The sequence below is a fragment of the Kogia breviceps genome, chromosome 6 (assembly GCF_026419965.1).
Source record: "Kogia breviceps isolate mKogBre1 chromosome 6, mKogBre1 haplotype 1, whole genome shotgun sequence".
NCBI classification, from domain to species: Eukaryota; Metazoa; Chordata; class Mammalia; order Artiodactyla; family Physeteridae; genus Kogia; species Kogia breviceps.
This window is the reverse complement of record NC_081315.1, coordinates 67,933,772-67,948,195: the sequence shown is the minus strand read 5'-3', so window position 1 is coordinate 67,948,195 and position 14,424 is coordinate 67,933,772. Positions and strand designations below refer to the sequence as shown.

Below are 14,424 nucleotides of genomic sequence, written 5' to 3'. Positions count from 1 at the left end.
CAACTTAAAATAATCACATATATATATACACATAGGTTGTTATATATGAAACTTATGGTAATAATAAACCAAAAACCTTTAATAGATGTACACACACACATACACACACAAAAAAGAAAGGAATCCAAACATAACACTAAAGAGAGTCATCAAGTCACAATAGAGGAGAGCAAAAGAAAAAAGGAACAAAAGAGAACCATAAAAATGACCAGACAACAATTAACAAAATGGCAATAAGTACATACATATCAATAATTACTTTAAATGTAAATGAACAAACTGCTCTGATCAAAAGACAGAGTGGCTGAATGGATTAAAAAACAAGACCCATCTATATGCTACCTATAGGAGACTCACTTCCTATCTAAAGACACACAGAGACTAAAAATGAAGGGATGGGAAAAATATTCCACATAAATGCAAATGAAAAGAAAGCCGGGGTAGCAAATGTACATCAGACAAGACAGACTTTATTTTTTTTTAATTTTCTTTCAGTTTACTTTTTTATACAGCAGGTTCTTATTAGTTATCTATTTTATACATATTAGTGTATATATGCCAATCCCAATCTCCCAATTCATCACACCACCAACAACCCCCCGCCCCCGCTTTCCCCCCTTGGTGTCCATATGTTGTTCTCTACATCTGTGTCTCTATAGACAAGACAGACTTTAAAACAAAGACGTTATCAAGAGACAAAGAAGGACATTACCATTTAATGATCAAGGGATCAATCCAAGAAGCAGATACAACAACTGTAAATGTATATGCACCCAACATAGGAGCACCTAAATACATTAAGCAAATACAGGTAAACATAAAGGGAGAAACTGACAGTAATACAATAATAGTAGGGGACTTTAACACCCCATTTACATCTATGGACAGATCATCCAGAAAAAAAACTCAATATGGAAACATGGCCTTAAATGACACATTAGACTAGACTGATTTCATAAATATTGATATATATAGAACATTTCAACCTAAAGCAGCAGAATACACATACTTTTCAAGTGCACATGGAACATTCTCCAGGACAGATCTCATGCCACAAACTAAATCTGAATAAATTTAAGATAACTGAAATCATATCAATGGTATAAGCAGAGAAATCAACTACAAGAAAATAAATGAAAAAACACAAACACATGGAGTCTAAACAATATGCTACTGAACAACCAATGGGTCACTGAAGAAATCAAAAGGAAATTTTTTAAAACAGCTGGAGACAAATGAAAAAGAAACACAGTCCAAACACAACAATACAACAATCCAAAAATCTATGGAACACAGCAAAAGCTGTTCTAAGAGGAAAATTTATAGCCATACAAGCATACCTCAGGAAACAAGAAAAATCTCAAAACAATCTAAACTTACACCTGAAGGAACCAGAAAAAGAAGAATAAACAAAACCTAAAGTTAGTAGGAGGAAAGAAATAATAAATATCAGTGCAGAAATAAATGAAATAAAGACTAAAAACACAGAAAAGATCGATGAAAGAGCTGGTTCTGAAAAGATACACAAAATTAATAAACCTTTAGCCAGACTCATAAGAAAAAGAGAAGGCCCAATAAATAATCCAGAAATGAAAGAGAAATTACAAATTAAACCACAGAAATACATAGGATCATTAGAGATTGCTTCGAACAATTATACATCAACAAAATGAACAATTTACAATAGACATATTCCTAGGAACATACAATCTCCCAAGACTGAATCAGGAAGAAACAGAAAATATGAACAGACCGGTTACCAGTAATGAAATTGAATCAGTAATTTAGAAAACTACCAACAAACAAAAGTCCAGGACCAGTAGGTGAATTCTACCAAACATTTAAAGAGTTAATGCCTATTCTTCTCAAACTATTCCAAAAAATTGAAGATGAAGGAACACTTTGGAATACATTCTATAAAGCCAGCATCACCCTAACAAAAAACAGGCAAAAACACCACAAAAAAGTAGAATTACAGGCCAATATCACTGATGAACACAGATGCAAACATTCTCAAAATATTAGCAAACTGAATTCAACAATACATCAAACGAATCATATACCATATCAAGTGGAACTTATCCTAGGGATGCAAGGGTGGTTCAATATCCACAAATCAATCAATGTGATACACCACATTAACAAACTGAAGAATAAAAATGATATGATCATATCGATAGATGCAGAAAAAGCTATTGATAAAATTCAACATCCATTTATAATAAAAACTCTCTAGAAAGTGGGCATAGAGGGAACCTACCTCAATATAATAAAGGCCATATATGACAAGCCCACAGTTAACATCATATTCAATGATGAAAAGCTGAGAGCATTTCCTCTAAGATCAGGAACAAACCAAGGATGTCCACTCTCACCACTTTTATTCAACAGAGTTTTGGAAGTCCTGGCCACAGCAATCAGAGAAGAAAAATAAATAAAAGGAATCCGAATTGGAAAGGAAGAAGTAAAACTGTCACTGTTTGCAGAGGACATGATACCATATATAGAAAATCCTAATGATACTACCAAAAAAATCAGAATTAATAAATGAATTCAGTAAAGATCCAGGATAAAAATGTAATACAGAAATCTGTTGTGTTTCTATACACTAATAACAAACTATCAGAAAGAGAAATTAAGCAACCTCATTAACAATTTCATCAAAAAGAATAAAATATCTAGGAATAAATATAACCAAAGAGGCAAAAAACTTGTACTTTGAAAGCTATAAGACACTGATGAAAGAAATTGAAGATGACACAAACAAATGGAAAGATATACTGTGCTCATGGGTTAGAAGAATTAATATTGTTAAAATGACCATAAACCCTAAGGCAATCTACAGATTCAATGCAATCCCTCTCAGAATACCCAATGACATTTTTCACAGAACTAGAACAAATAATTCTAAAATTTGTATGGAAACACCAAAGACCCCAAATAGTCAAAGCAATCTTGGGAAAGGAGAACAAAGCTAGAGGTATCATGCTCCCTGATTTCAAATTATACTACAAAGCTATAGTAATCAAAACAGTCTGGTACTGGCATACACAAAAAAGATACATAGATCAATGTAACAGAATAGAGAGTAGAGAAATAAACTTATGTGGTCAATTAATCTCCAACAAAGGAGGCAATAGGGAATAGATAGTCTCTTCGATAAACGATGCTGGGAAAAGTGGACAGCTACATGCCAAAGAATCAAACTAGACTACTTTCTAACACCATGCACAAAAATAAACTCAAAATGGATTAAAAACTTAAATGTAAGACCTGAAACCATAAAAGTGCTAGAAGAAAACATAGGCAGCATGGTCTTAGCAATATTTTTTGGATCTTTCTCCTCAGGCAAGGGCAAAAAAGCAAAAATGAACAAATGGTACTACATGAAACTAAAAAGATTTGCACAGCAAAGGAAACTATCAACAAAGGCAGCCTATCAAATGGAAGGAGGTATTTGCAAATGAATTACCCAATAAAGAGTTTCTATCCAAAATATACAAAGAACTCATACAACTCAACAACAACAAAAAAAAAATTGAAAAATGGGAGGAGTACTTGTATACACATTTTTCCAAAAAAGACATACAGATGGCCAACAGACATGTGAAAAGATAGTCGGCATCACTAATCACCAGGGAAATGCAAATCAAAACCAGAATGAGATACTACCTCATACCTGTCAGAATGGCTATTTTCATGAAGATAACAAATAACAAATATTGGTGAGGATGTAAAGAAAAGGAAACCCTTGTGTACTGTTTGTGGGATTGTAAACTGGTACAACCACTATGGAAAACAGTATGGAGGTTCTTAAAAAAATTAAAAATAGAACTACCATATGATCCAGAAATTCCACTTCTGAAGAAAACAAAAACAGTAATTGGAAAGATATGTGCACCCGTATGTTCACCACAGCATTATTTACAATAGCCAACAAATGGAAGCAACCTGTGTCCATTGATAGATAAATGGATAAAGAAAATGTGGTATATATATATATATATATATATATATATATATATATATATATATATATATATACACACACACACACACATACATACATACAATGGAATATTAATAGGCTTAAAAAAGAATGAAATCTTGCCATTTGCAAAAACATGGATGGACCTAGAGGGTATCATGCTAAGTGAAATAAGTCAGACAGAGAATACAAATATCAAATGATTTCATATGTGAAATAAAAACATAAATAAATAAAATAAAATGAAAATAGACTCAACAGATACAGAGAACAAACGGGGAGAACAAACGGTTCACAGCGGGGAGTATGGTGGGGGTAGGATCAGGTGGGAGAATTAGGTGAATAGTTAAGTGATACAAACCTCCAGTTATAACGTAAATAAGCCATGGGGATGTAATATACAGCATAAGGACAATAATATTATAGTAACTTTGTATGGGGACAGATGGTTAAAGGACTTATTGTGGTGATCATTTCATAAAGCACGCAAACGTCAAACCATTATATAGTGCTCTTGAAACATAATACTGTACATCAACTACATTTTTAAAGGCTTCCAGTGTGGGAGGCACAAATTGCTTTTTTGCCAGAAATATTAAAATCATTTTATGTATTTTTACAGTTGCCTAAGTATCCACTCTATTTTCTTATATTTCTGAATCAAAAGGCATTAAATAAACCTCTCTTTGTTCACTATAAACACTGGATGAGGCAAATGTGAAAATCATTTGAAGAAATGTGAAACAGTAAAAGCAATTTACTTTTGTCAAAATAAGAAAGTGCCAAAGGCTGTTATACATGGCAAGAAGGCAAACATAGCCAATATATGCAAATATAAATATAAAGGGGGGAAACTGAGCATAAAATTGTATTTGTATATAACATATACATGTATGTAATGGACACATGTATGTACACAACACCATTATAAGAATGAAAAACAAAGATGAGGAGTAATTTAAAACAAAGCAAGAGCATTTTCTTCTATTACAATGCTTAACTTCATAACAATAAAATGTTAATAAGGAAAGAAAATATGGAAAGAAAAGCCCAGATCTGTATACATTTTATAAACATCCATAACTAAAACATTTCATACCTGTAAACATGGCGTGAAAGTAAGGACTACAGGCGGCCAGCACCACTCTGTGAGCAGAAATTTCCATGTCTTCAGCCACAATCGTGACATCACACAGCAAATTCTGACTGTTTACAAAACAGCGAGAGAATAATTTTAATGATAACAAGAGTAAGTGTATGAACATCCTATGCAAAAATTTTACAGTAAAAGCCCAATTTTCTGAAGTTAAGACTAACTGAAAATTGCCGTCCTTAAAAACAGGATACCCAAACATGAAGAACATAGAAAACAGTCATGACATAGGCCAACATGCCTTGGCCCTCACTCAGAATCTTGCCTTTTTTTAACAGAGAAATCTTTCCAAACTTGATTACTGATTTCTCAACCTAATAAAAATTATTGGCAGCAAACCATTAATGGGGTGTAAAAGGGGAGGCTGTTTGCATTAAGAACTACATCAGCAGAAGTGGCAGATGGTGGTATGACACTAAGATAAAGACAAAATGAAACACATGGAGAAAACTAAATTGGGTCAAAGTATCAAAACTATACAGACATAGAAAATGTCCTGGGTCATCAAGCAAAGGTAAAATTACATTCAACTACACCTGCTGCTTGAAAGGCGTTTTCCCAATGCAAAATATCTCATTCTTCAAGGTCAGAAAATATTACCACACATAAAATTAAATGTAAGTTTAATGCTGTGCCCTGTAAGTTGAAGCACGGGTCACGATGCCATATGAGACAGGTCACGTGTTAGACTCAAGAGGTGGCCATCACTCAGCTGTAATTCCTCCAGATCAGTGTGGAAAACTAACAAAGTCTACAGTCTGCTCTGCGTAGATAAAATCATTCTGCAATTCTATGAATTCCATGGGTTCACAAGTTAAGCAGGGGGAACTCAGTGGTGTTTTCAGGAATGTGTCATACAGGAGCTCCACCCGCATGTATTATTTCACTTAGACCCTACCAAAACCTTACGAGATCCATGTTATTGTGATTTTTACCCTTAAAATGTATAGCTGGGGAAACCAAGGAAAAGATGAATAAGAAGCCTGAAGTCACCACTAGTGGCAATGCCAGGATTCAAATCTATGGAGTCTGGCTCACAAAACCATCTAAAGCTATGTGGTTTTAAGACTTGTTAAAGCTTGAATAAAACAGGGAATAGAAAGAAAGAAACAACACACAATTATTATTTGACATACTGTATACTAGAAGCTATTTTTTAAAGTTCTATATACAGTTTATAAAAGGGCTGGTTTTAGTGGGTTTTTAGCACTACCTCTACAAGAATAGTTAGAAAAAATCAAATTCAACAAAGTCCTGCAAGATCATCTCTGCCATTAAGGAGACTAGCAGAAAGGACTGACAATGCAAGGATTACAGGACAAAGTGGAAAGCGCCAGAGTGAAGATGCTAGGGGAACAGGGGAGCATCTAAATCAGACTGGAGGTCAGAAAAGGTGTCCTACAGCTGCTGCCCTTAGCCGAGTTCTAAACACAAGTAAGCGTTAGCTCGATGGAGAAGAACAAGAGAACCCCACACAGAAAAGCAGATGCTGGACAGAGACATGAAGCAGCAAAGCACAACGTGGTGTGTGGCACAAGAAGCATGGGCGAGAAGGAGAAGAGGGATGCTGGGGTCAGCAGGGCCATCCAGGTTTCCTACGGTGACCCGGTCATCTGGACACAGCTCAAATGTGAGTCAAGTGCATCTTTATGGCTATTTTCCTTTTGTCCATAATCCTTCCTAGTGCTCTGGTTTCGAGATGGAACTCAAGTGGAATTACACTTGAATGCCTCCAAATCACATAATTAATTACATTCAACTTCAATTATAATTACTTATTGATCCAAACCTTCTAGCATAACACCAGCTGGCTATCACATAATTATCTTGGCTTTACTGGCTTATTAGCTGATGTTAGTTAACAATAGAGTAAAAACACTGTCAAACCAGTATGCAGCCACACCCTGGGTTAGGTCACATGGAGTCTAATGCCACATTATAGATCAAGGACATGCTTAGTTTTAGTGTTCAATTTTTTATCTTTTTGTCTCTAGCAATAACATGTTTTTAAAACAGCACTCACAGACTAGAGAGATTTGACCAATCGTCTTATCATTCAGCCACTGTGTGTCTGTTGACTCTGGCCCTTACCTCTTCATTCCAAGTGTGCATGCTCACAAGAAGTTGAGTGACTTTAGGTGAGGAGAAGAGGGCTACAAATAAAATCCGGCAATAAAAGTAACAGAAACTTGTTTTAGCAGCCCATACCCAAAGTCTACATAGTGAGTTTATATTCCTATTATGTGAAATCTAATGAGGGAATGGACTATAGAAGGAAAAGTCTTTCAGAATAATGGTATAAATAAAGTTGCTACTTAGCAAAATCTGAATTTATTCACTCATTCATCAAATATCTAAAGTGTGTACTGGGCACCAAGGACTATGTCAGTTTACCACAGTAAACAAGACAATGTCCGTGATAGCAAGGAGTTTACAGTGGAGCTGGGGAAAGAGACAAGCTGACGGGTACTTACAAAATGAACTGATAGCTACTAGGGCAAGTGTGGGGTGTTTGAGTACACAGGAGACAGGTCAAGCCCAAATATACAGGAAAGCTTTGGAAAGAAAACTGCTTCTAAGCTTAAGTCTGGAGAATAACAGGAGTTACACAGGCCTTATGTAAAACTCAAATGACACAGAAAAAAAGATAGGCGCTTATCTCCCAAGTGAAACATCATGAAAATCGGTCCTTCTCAAGAAAAAAATTGCTTTGAAAACGAATCATACCCAAATATATCTAGACACCCTTTGGTTTTTCTGATATCAAACGAATGAATTCCTAAGACTAGAAAACCCTATCACTGCTGTATATACAGAAGCCTCCCTTAATCATGGTGGATGCATTCCAAGACCTCCAGTGGATCCCTAAAACCACAGATAGTAACGAAACCTATATGTACCATGTTATTTCCTACACATATATACCCATGATAAAGTTCAATTTATAAATTAGGCACAGTAAGAGATTAACAGTAACTAGTAATAAAATACAACAATGATAACTATACTGTAATAAAAGTTATGTGAATGTAACCTCTCTCTCGAAATATCTTACTGTACAAATTTAATGCCTTCTCTACCTTAACTAAGCCATTATCATGCCCTGTGGCTGTAACTTTCATAGTTTGAGGTGTAACAGCAAAACTAGCATAAATTTCTTTTTCCTTTTTCACAATTTCACAGATAGAAGATTCCTTCTTACCATAGATCTTTAGCAACCTCAACATATGATTTTTTTTTTCTTTTCTTAGTAAGTCAAGAACATTTACCCCTTTCACTTAAAGGAAGTACTTTACAGCATATCTTTGGCATATCTGAATTGCCAGCATCACTTCTCCTGTGCTTTGGGGCCATTACGAGTTAAAATAAGGGTCACTTGAACACAAGCACTGTGATACTGCAACAGTCAACCTGATAACCAAGAGGGCTAATGGCCGGCACACACTGGACAGAGGGATGATTCATGTCTCAAGCGGAATGGAGCAGGAGAGTGAGATTTCATCACACTAGTCAGAACAGTACTCAATTTAAAACTTATGAATTATTTCTGGAATTTTCCATTTAATATTTTCAGAGTGTGGTTGACTACAGTAACTAAAACCTTGGATAAGGGGGGACTAATGTGTATCTTCTTAAAGTAAAATGTGCCATTAGGCTCTGAGATATCTAAAATAATTGGTAGTTTCACGAAACAAGAATTTACTTTCTACTGGAAATGGGGGTGGTAGACAGATTACATAGATAGCATCTGTCCACCTTTCTTCCTCACGTGCCAGGCTGTGTGAGATCTGGAGGCACTTCCTGCCACATGGAGCAGAATCAGAATAACGGCCGAGGTGCTAGGCTGCTGAGATGAACTTTAGCCAGTCCACAGAGCCACAGCCTCAGAATGTGTCCAAAGGCATCTTTGGAGCAGCATCAGTGTTAGGATAAAGAAACAAGAGCAAGACAGAAAAAGAAGTTAGGCAAGAGGTCAAAAGCCAAGAAAGTTAAAACCTAGTGAGGAAGCACAGGATAAGCCAGATGCGGAGCTGCTGATCAGCTACTTCATCAGGTTCTGGATGCTCAGGAAGAAGGGAGGTGGGGAATGAAAACAAGCTGTTTTAAAGGTGAAAGACTTCCTGATCACTGACTTACATCAGTTATATTTAACCAAACCTCCAAAAACTGATAGTGTCATTTACAGACAAGGGAGATGCAACCTAGCTAAAATGTCAATAATCTTGAAGAGCAATACAACTCCATAACAAGTGTCACCACCATCACCTTCTTCTTCTTAAAACAATGATGGTTTGAATTTGAATTTCTGTGGCAGTGAAGCACAGGGAAAACCTAGCTGTTGGGCTTACTAAGGTTCACCACCACAATTAGAGTCCTGAAAAATAGCACAGCCCCTTCAACAGATTTGCACCTGCTGAGATTTTCTAACAGTAAGCAGGAAAGGATAACAGTCAACTTGGAAACTCGTATGAAAACCTACTACAGTCAGTGATTTAGAAACCGCCTTAAACTAGAAAAGGATCGCAGAAGAGAGAATCTCATCACATAGAATCAAGAGAACAGAATGACAGGGAAAAGTGACAAAACCGAGCCACAGGAAGATGTGGGGGGAAGCACATTACTGAGTATTTGTCGAGAAGGGAAGGTAACAACTCCAGATTTGAGGACTTCTAAGAATATTTGGTCACAGTTGAGAGGAGATGAAAAGAATAATTAGAAATAAAGTGAAAGAAGATATGAGTGACAGGGAAAAGATGATGGGGAGGAGGCAAAATGGAGAGATGAGGATTTCAGAGAGGGGAAACAGAAATGGCAGGAGTGAGTTTCTGAACATGTGTGATAAAAGCTCGACTACATGTAGAAAATGGAGAATATGTACAAAGAAAACTTCCTTATTAAAAGTTACTTTTTAAAAAAACTTGGTGAAATAAAACATGAGCTAGATACTCTTAGCTATAATAATTTAAAAGAAAAACAGCCAAGGTAGAATCTTCCGATTTTCTGACTTAGGAGGGGATGCTGAAGGCAAACCCTGAGGCAGCACAGCACCCCACACTGGGAAAGAGAAGATGAAACAGAAGCAAATTCATTCACTACCATCCATTCTTCACATCTTTGAAATCTTTAATGATTCTATCCATGCTCAACAAACACCACCTAATAAGAAATATATCACAAGTACTTAAGATACACTGTAGAAGATTACCAGTTAAATTGAGACTGTTGGCTTCAAAATGTCTCTTAAACTTTCTTAAATAAACAAGTTTGCTCTGTCCTTCAAGGAATGTTTTATATTCTACTTTAGTACAACATAAAAACAAAGAAACTGACAACGTTTTACTACAGAAATATATATACATAGATTAGTGATTAAAAAAATCCACACTCTGTGTAATTTCCTAAATCTCTTTCAAAAACAGTAATATAAAGCTATGAAAAGGTAGTCTAACTTCAGTTTGTTGTTTAATTAACTTGCGACCTAAAGAACAAAGTACAAATAACCAAAGAAGAGCCACAAACTCAAAGTTTTCATAGATGCGCAACAGATATAATCCTAGTAGTGATCTGGGTTCACAATGTCTAAAAGTCCTGGGGGAAAAATACAATAAGCATTCCCTTAAGAGAGGGATTCAGGATCTTCTGTTTAAATTATCTTCTGGAATGTAAGAAATGCTATTGTAACTGAACGACTAAATGTTCATGGCTTTTTTTTTTTTCTTTTTTTTTGCGGTATGCGGGCCTCTCACTGCTGTGGCCTCTCCCGTCGCGGAGCACAGGCTCCGGACGCGCAGGCCCAGCCGGCCACGGCTCACGGGCCCAGCCGCTCCGCGGCATGTGGGATCCTCCCGGACCAGGGCACGAACCCGCGTCTCCTGCATCGGCAGGCAGACTCTCAACCACTGCGCCACCAGGGAAGCCCCCATAAGACTTACCCTTACTAAAAAGTTTGAACACCTAAATGCAACTTAAGGATCAATATTAGCTTTCTTCTAAACAAATAATAGGTTGGTCCCCCCAGTAATACTCACTGGAACTTTTAAAACTCAAGTCCGGTCTTATCCCATATCCTAGAAAACAGACTTTTTTAAAAAAATTTATTTTAAACACAAAACATTAAATCTGACAGTTCCTTTTTGGTCATCTCAAAAAGCTCATGGTGTAATGTCCTCAAGTAAATGTGTGTCCGGGGTACAGCCTGCTTCTATCTGTTCCACAGGCCCAATACAGTGTGTTACATTGAGTAAGCACTCTGTAAAGGTCTATTGCTTTGAATTTGGAAATGTCAGTGTGTTAGTGCTTTGAAAAACTCCTCCTCCTGCCAAGCCATGCCTAGGAAATGTACAGAGCTGAATTCCCCACCAGAGATGTGTTGCTGTACAAGACTCACCTTTCACTACGCTGCCAGGCTGTTTCTCGACATCATTAGTCTTATGATGCTACACCCTTTCTCAAAAACCTTCACTGACTCCCACTGTCCTTGGAACTAAATCCCAATGTATCACACTGTTTAAGCCTGCCATAATTCTGACCTTTCCTACAGACTCCCCAGCATGAACCCTTCTTGATTCACTTTACCAGACAGGTTACATTTAGCCAGTCCCTAGCTTGTGCAATTAACCAGACCAGGAACTAATTGCCTTTCCTCTCCAGTCCTTTGTATGAATACTACTGCATCCCTATCAAGCCCAACCGAAACCACCTCTGTGAATTTCTCTTGTGAGAATCCTTTTCAGGACCCACATTTTGCACACGATATTCCACCACCTTGTCCTCTTCTCTACATCTCCTGCACAATCAGGTCACTTGAAAGGCAGGGGCCACGTCAGACACTGGCTCTGGCTCCCACACAGCCTCTGGGTGTGCTAGCTGACTTCAAAGGAAAACCAGGTACTTACAAATACTTGCTGACTACACTGTTTAGAAGTGACCACAGGGTTTTTAAAACCAATAATTGCAAGTTATTCAAACTAGTATTGGACTGGGACATAGAGCTATATCTGGGCCTCCTGTCTAAAAGAAGTGAAAAACTAGTTTAAAGAAAATCTAACATTCCATTTTTATAAATTTAAATTATAATTCTTAAGTTAAACTTAAGTTATAATTCTATAACTTGGGGCTTCCCTGGCAGCGCATTGGTTAAGAATCTGCCTGCCAATGCAGGGGACACAGGTTCGAGCCCTGGTCTGGGAAGATGTCACATGCCAAGGAACAACTAAGCCCGTGCACCGCAACTACTGAGCCTGCATTCTAAAGCCCACAAGCCACAACTACTGGTGCCCACAAGCCACAACTACTGGTGCCCACAGGCCACAACTATGGAAGCCTGCGCACCTAGAGCCCGTGCTCTGCAACAAGAGAAGCCACTGCAATGAGAAGCCCGCTCACTGCAACGAAGAGTAGCCCCCGCTGGCCACAACTAGAGAAAGCCCGTGCGCAGCAACGAAGACCCAATGCAGCCAAAAATCAATCAGTCAATAAAATTTATATTAAAAAATTCTATAACTTAAACTTTACAAAACTCCTGCCCTCCTATTCCCATAACCATACCTTACACCAAGTATAATTGGAAGAAAAGTGACTTTTACTTCTAAAATTTCTCTTTCATTAGCCAAAGGTTAATAACAACACTCTCTAGGGTATAGCTGATATTCTATTAGAGGTGACAGCCCAAGAGCAAAATGGAGAGAACAAGGAAGTTCTCCCTTCCCAGAAGTCAGGAAGCCACTCTAAGCTACCTATTTCTGGCAGCAGGAAGTTGATGCAAGGACAGGAAATAACAAAAGATTTTCAGCTGTACAAGGAGTAGGTTTCTTCAGAGATTTTGGGTTTTTTTTTGTTTTTTAAGAATTACTGGGACTTGCCTGGTGGCGCAGTGGTTAGGAATCCGCCTGCCAATGCAGGGTACACGGGTTCAATCCCTGGTCTGGGAAGATCCCACATGTCACGGAGCAACTGAGCCCATGTCCCACAACTACCGAGCTTGCACTCTAGAACCCGCAAGCCACAACTACTGAGCCCACACTCCTAGAGCCTATGCTCTACAACAAGAGAAGACACTGCAATGAGAAGCCCCCGCACTGCAATGAAGAGTAGTCCCCACTAACCGCAACGAGAGAAAAGCCTGCGCACAGCAACGAAGACCCAACACAGCCAAAAATAAATAAATAAATTTCTTATTAAAAAAACAGAATTACATAAAATTGGCAATAAAGGGTAAGAGAAAAGGGAATTACATTTTTTAAAAAAAGTGCTGATGAGCCTCAAAGAGAGTTCATTTTTTAAAACACTAGCAGTCGGTGACTTCATTAAAACAATCCTTGTTGTGCATGTGGCAGCCAAGACTCAGATATTCAAAGGTCATTCTTCGTTCTGAAAATCAACATCAACTATTAGCCTGGTTACATGCTAGCTACTGAAATGGTGCAACACAAAGATCAAAAACATACTGTTCCACAGCCATACAGTTCACCCCCAAAATGGTACAGACAGCTGAATGACGGCTACAGCTAAGTAATCCCAGGATGAGACAAGGTGCACCACATGCAGGGAAGCAGGAAAAAACCTCACAGGCTAAAAAAACGTCAGAGCAGCAATGAACCTTAGACTGCATTCCATCCACTCCCCTCATTTTATAGTTAAGGCTCAAAAAAGTAAAACAACTGGCCCAAGGCCAAAGAATCTGTCCAAAAACTCAGGTCATTCACCTCAGGAAGGAGAGCGAGGTGTGGCCCTCCCTGTAGTTTAGTGACCGAGACCTTCGTTAACAGGGGCCCACTCACACATCAGTGGAAGGTCTGACTACCAGCCCCATGGGAGTGGGGGGAAAAGTAACATGAATAGGCCTATTAAAAAGTCAGTCTTTCTAGATTTTTCAAAGAAAAAGAAAACGTCTCAAAATAACCATTCTATTTTTCTTACTTTTCCTTCAGTGTCACTTAATAACCACTGCATTTTACATTCTAATAACTACTTTTGCAACGAGATTAACTGAAACAGCAAGGGCAGACCTGCTGGATTATCCCAGCTATACTTTCTCCCAAAACCTAAATGAAAACCTACTTACTGAAACTGATGTCAGAGCAGCACTAGGAAACAAATCTAATATCCATTATTTAGTTTAATTTTCTCTTATCTCTCTTTCTCCAATCCACCCAGCAACCAGTGTGTTCTTTTCAAAATACAAATCTGATCCGATCATGTCACATCCCTGCTTAAAACTCTCCAATGGCTTCTCCCACGGCAACTCCTGATAAAGACCAAAATGCAGAAGGCTCTAAGAATG

General features: G+C 37.7%; 1 protein-coding gene across 1 annotated transcript in view; it reads right to left on the bottom strand.

Annotated features, from left to right (window-relative positions):
- Positions 1–14,424, bottom strand: part of KLHL2 (kelch like family member 2) — a 124,564-nt gene that overhangs the window by 92,671 nt on the left and 17,469 nt on the right. The window contains exon 3 of the mRNA XM_059065870.2: positions 5,088–5,194. Within this exon, the coding sequence (XP_058921853.1) occupies positions 5,088–5,194 (107 nt within the window). The remainder of the gene's footprint in view (positions 1–5,087; positions 5,195–14,424) is intronic.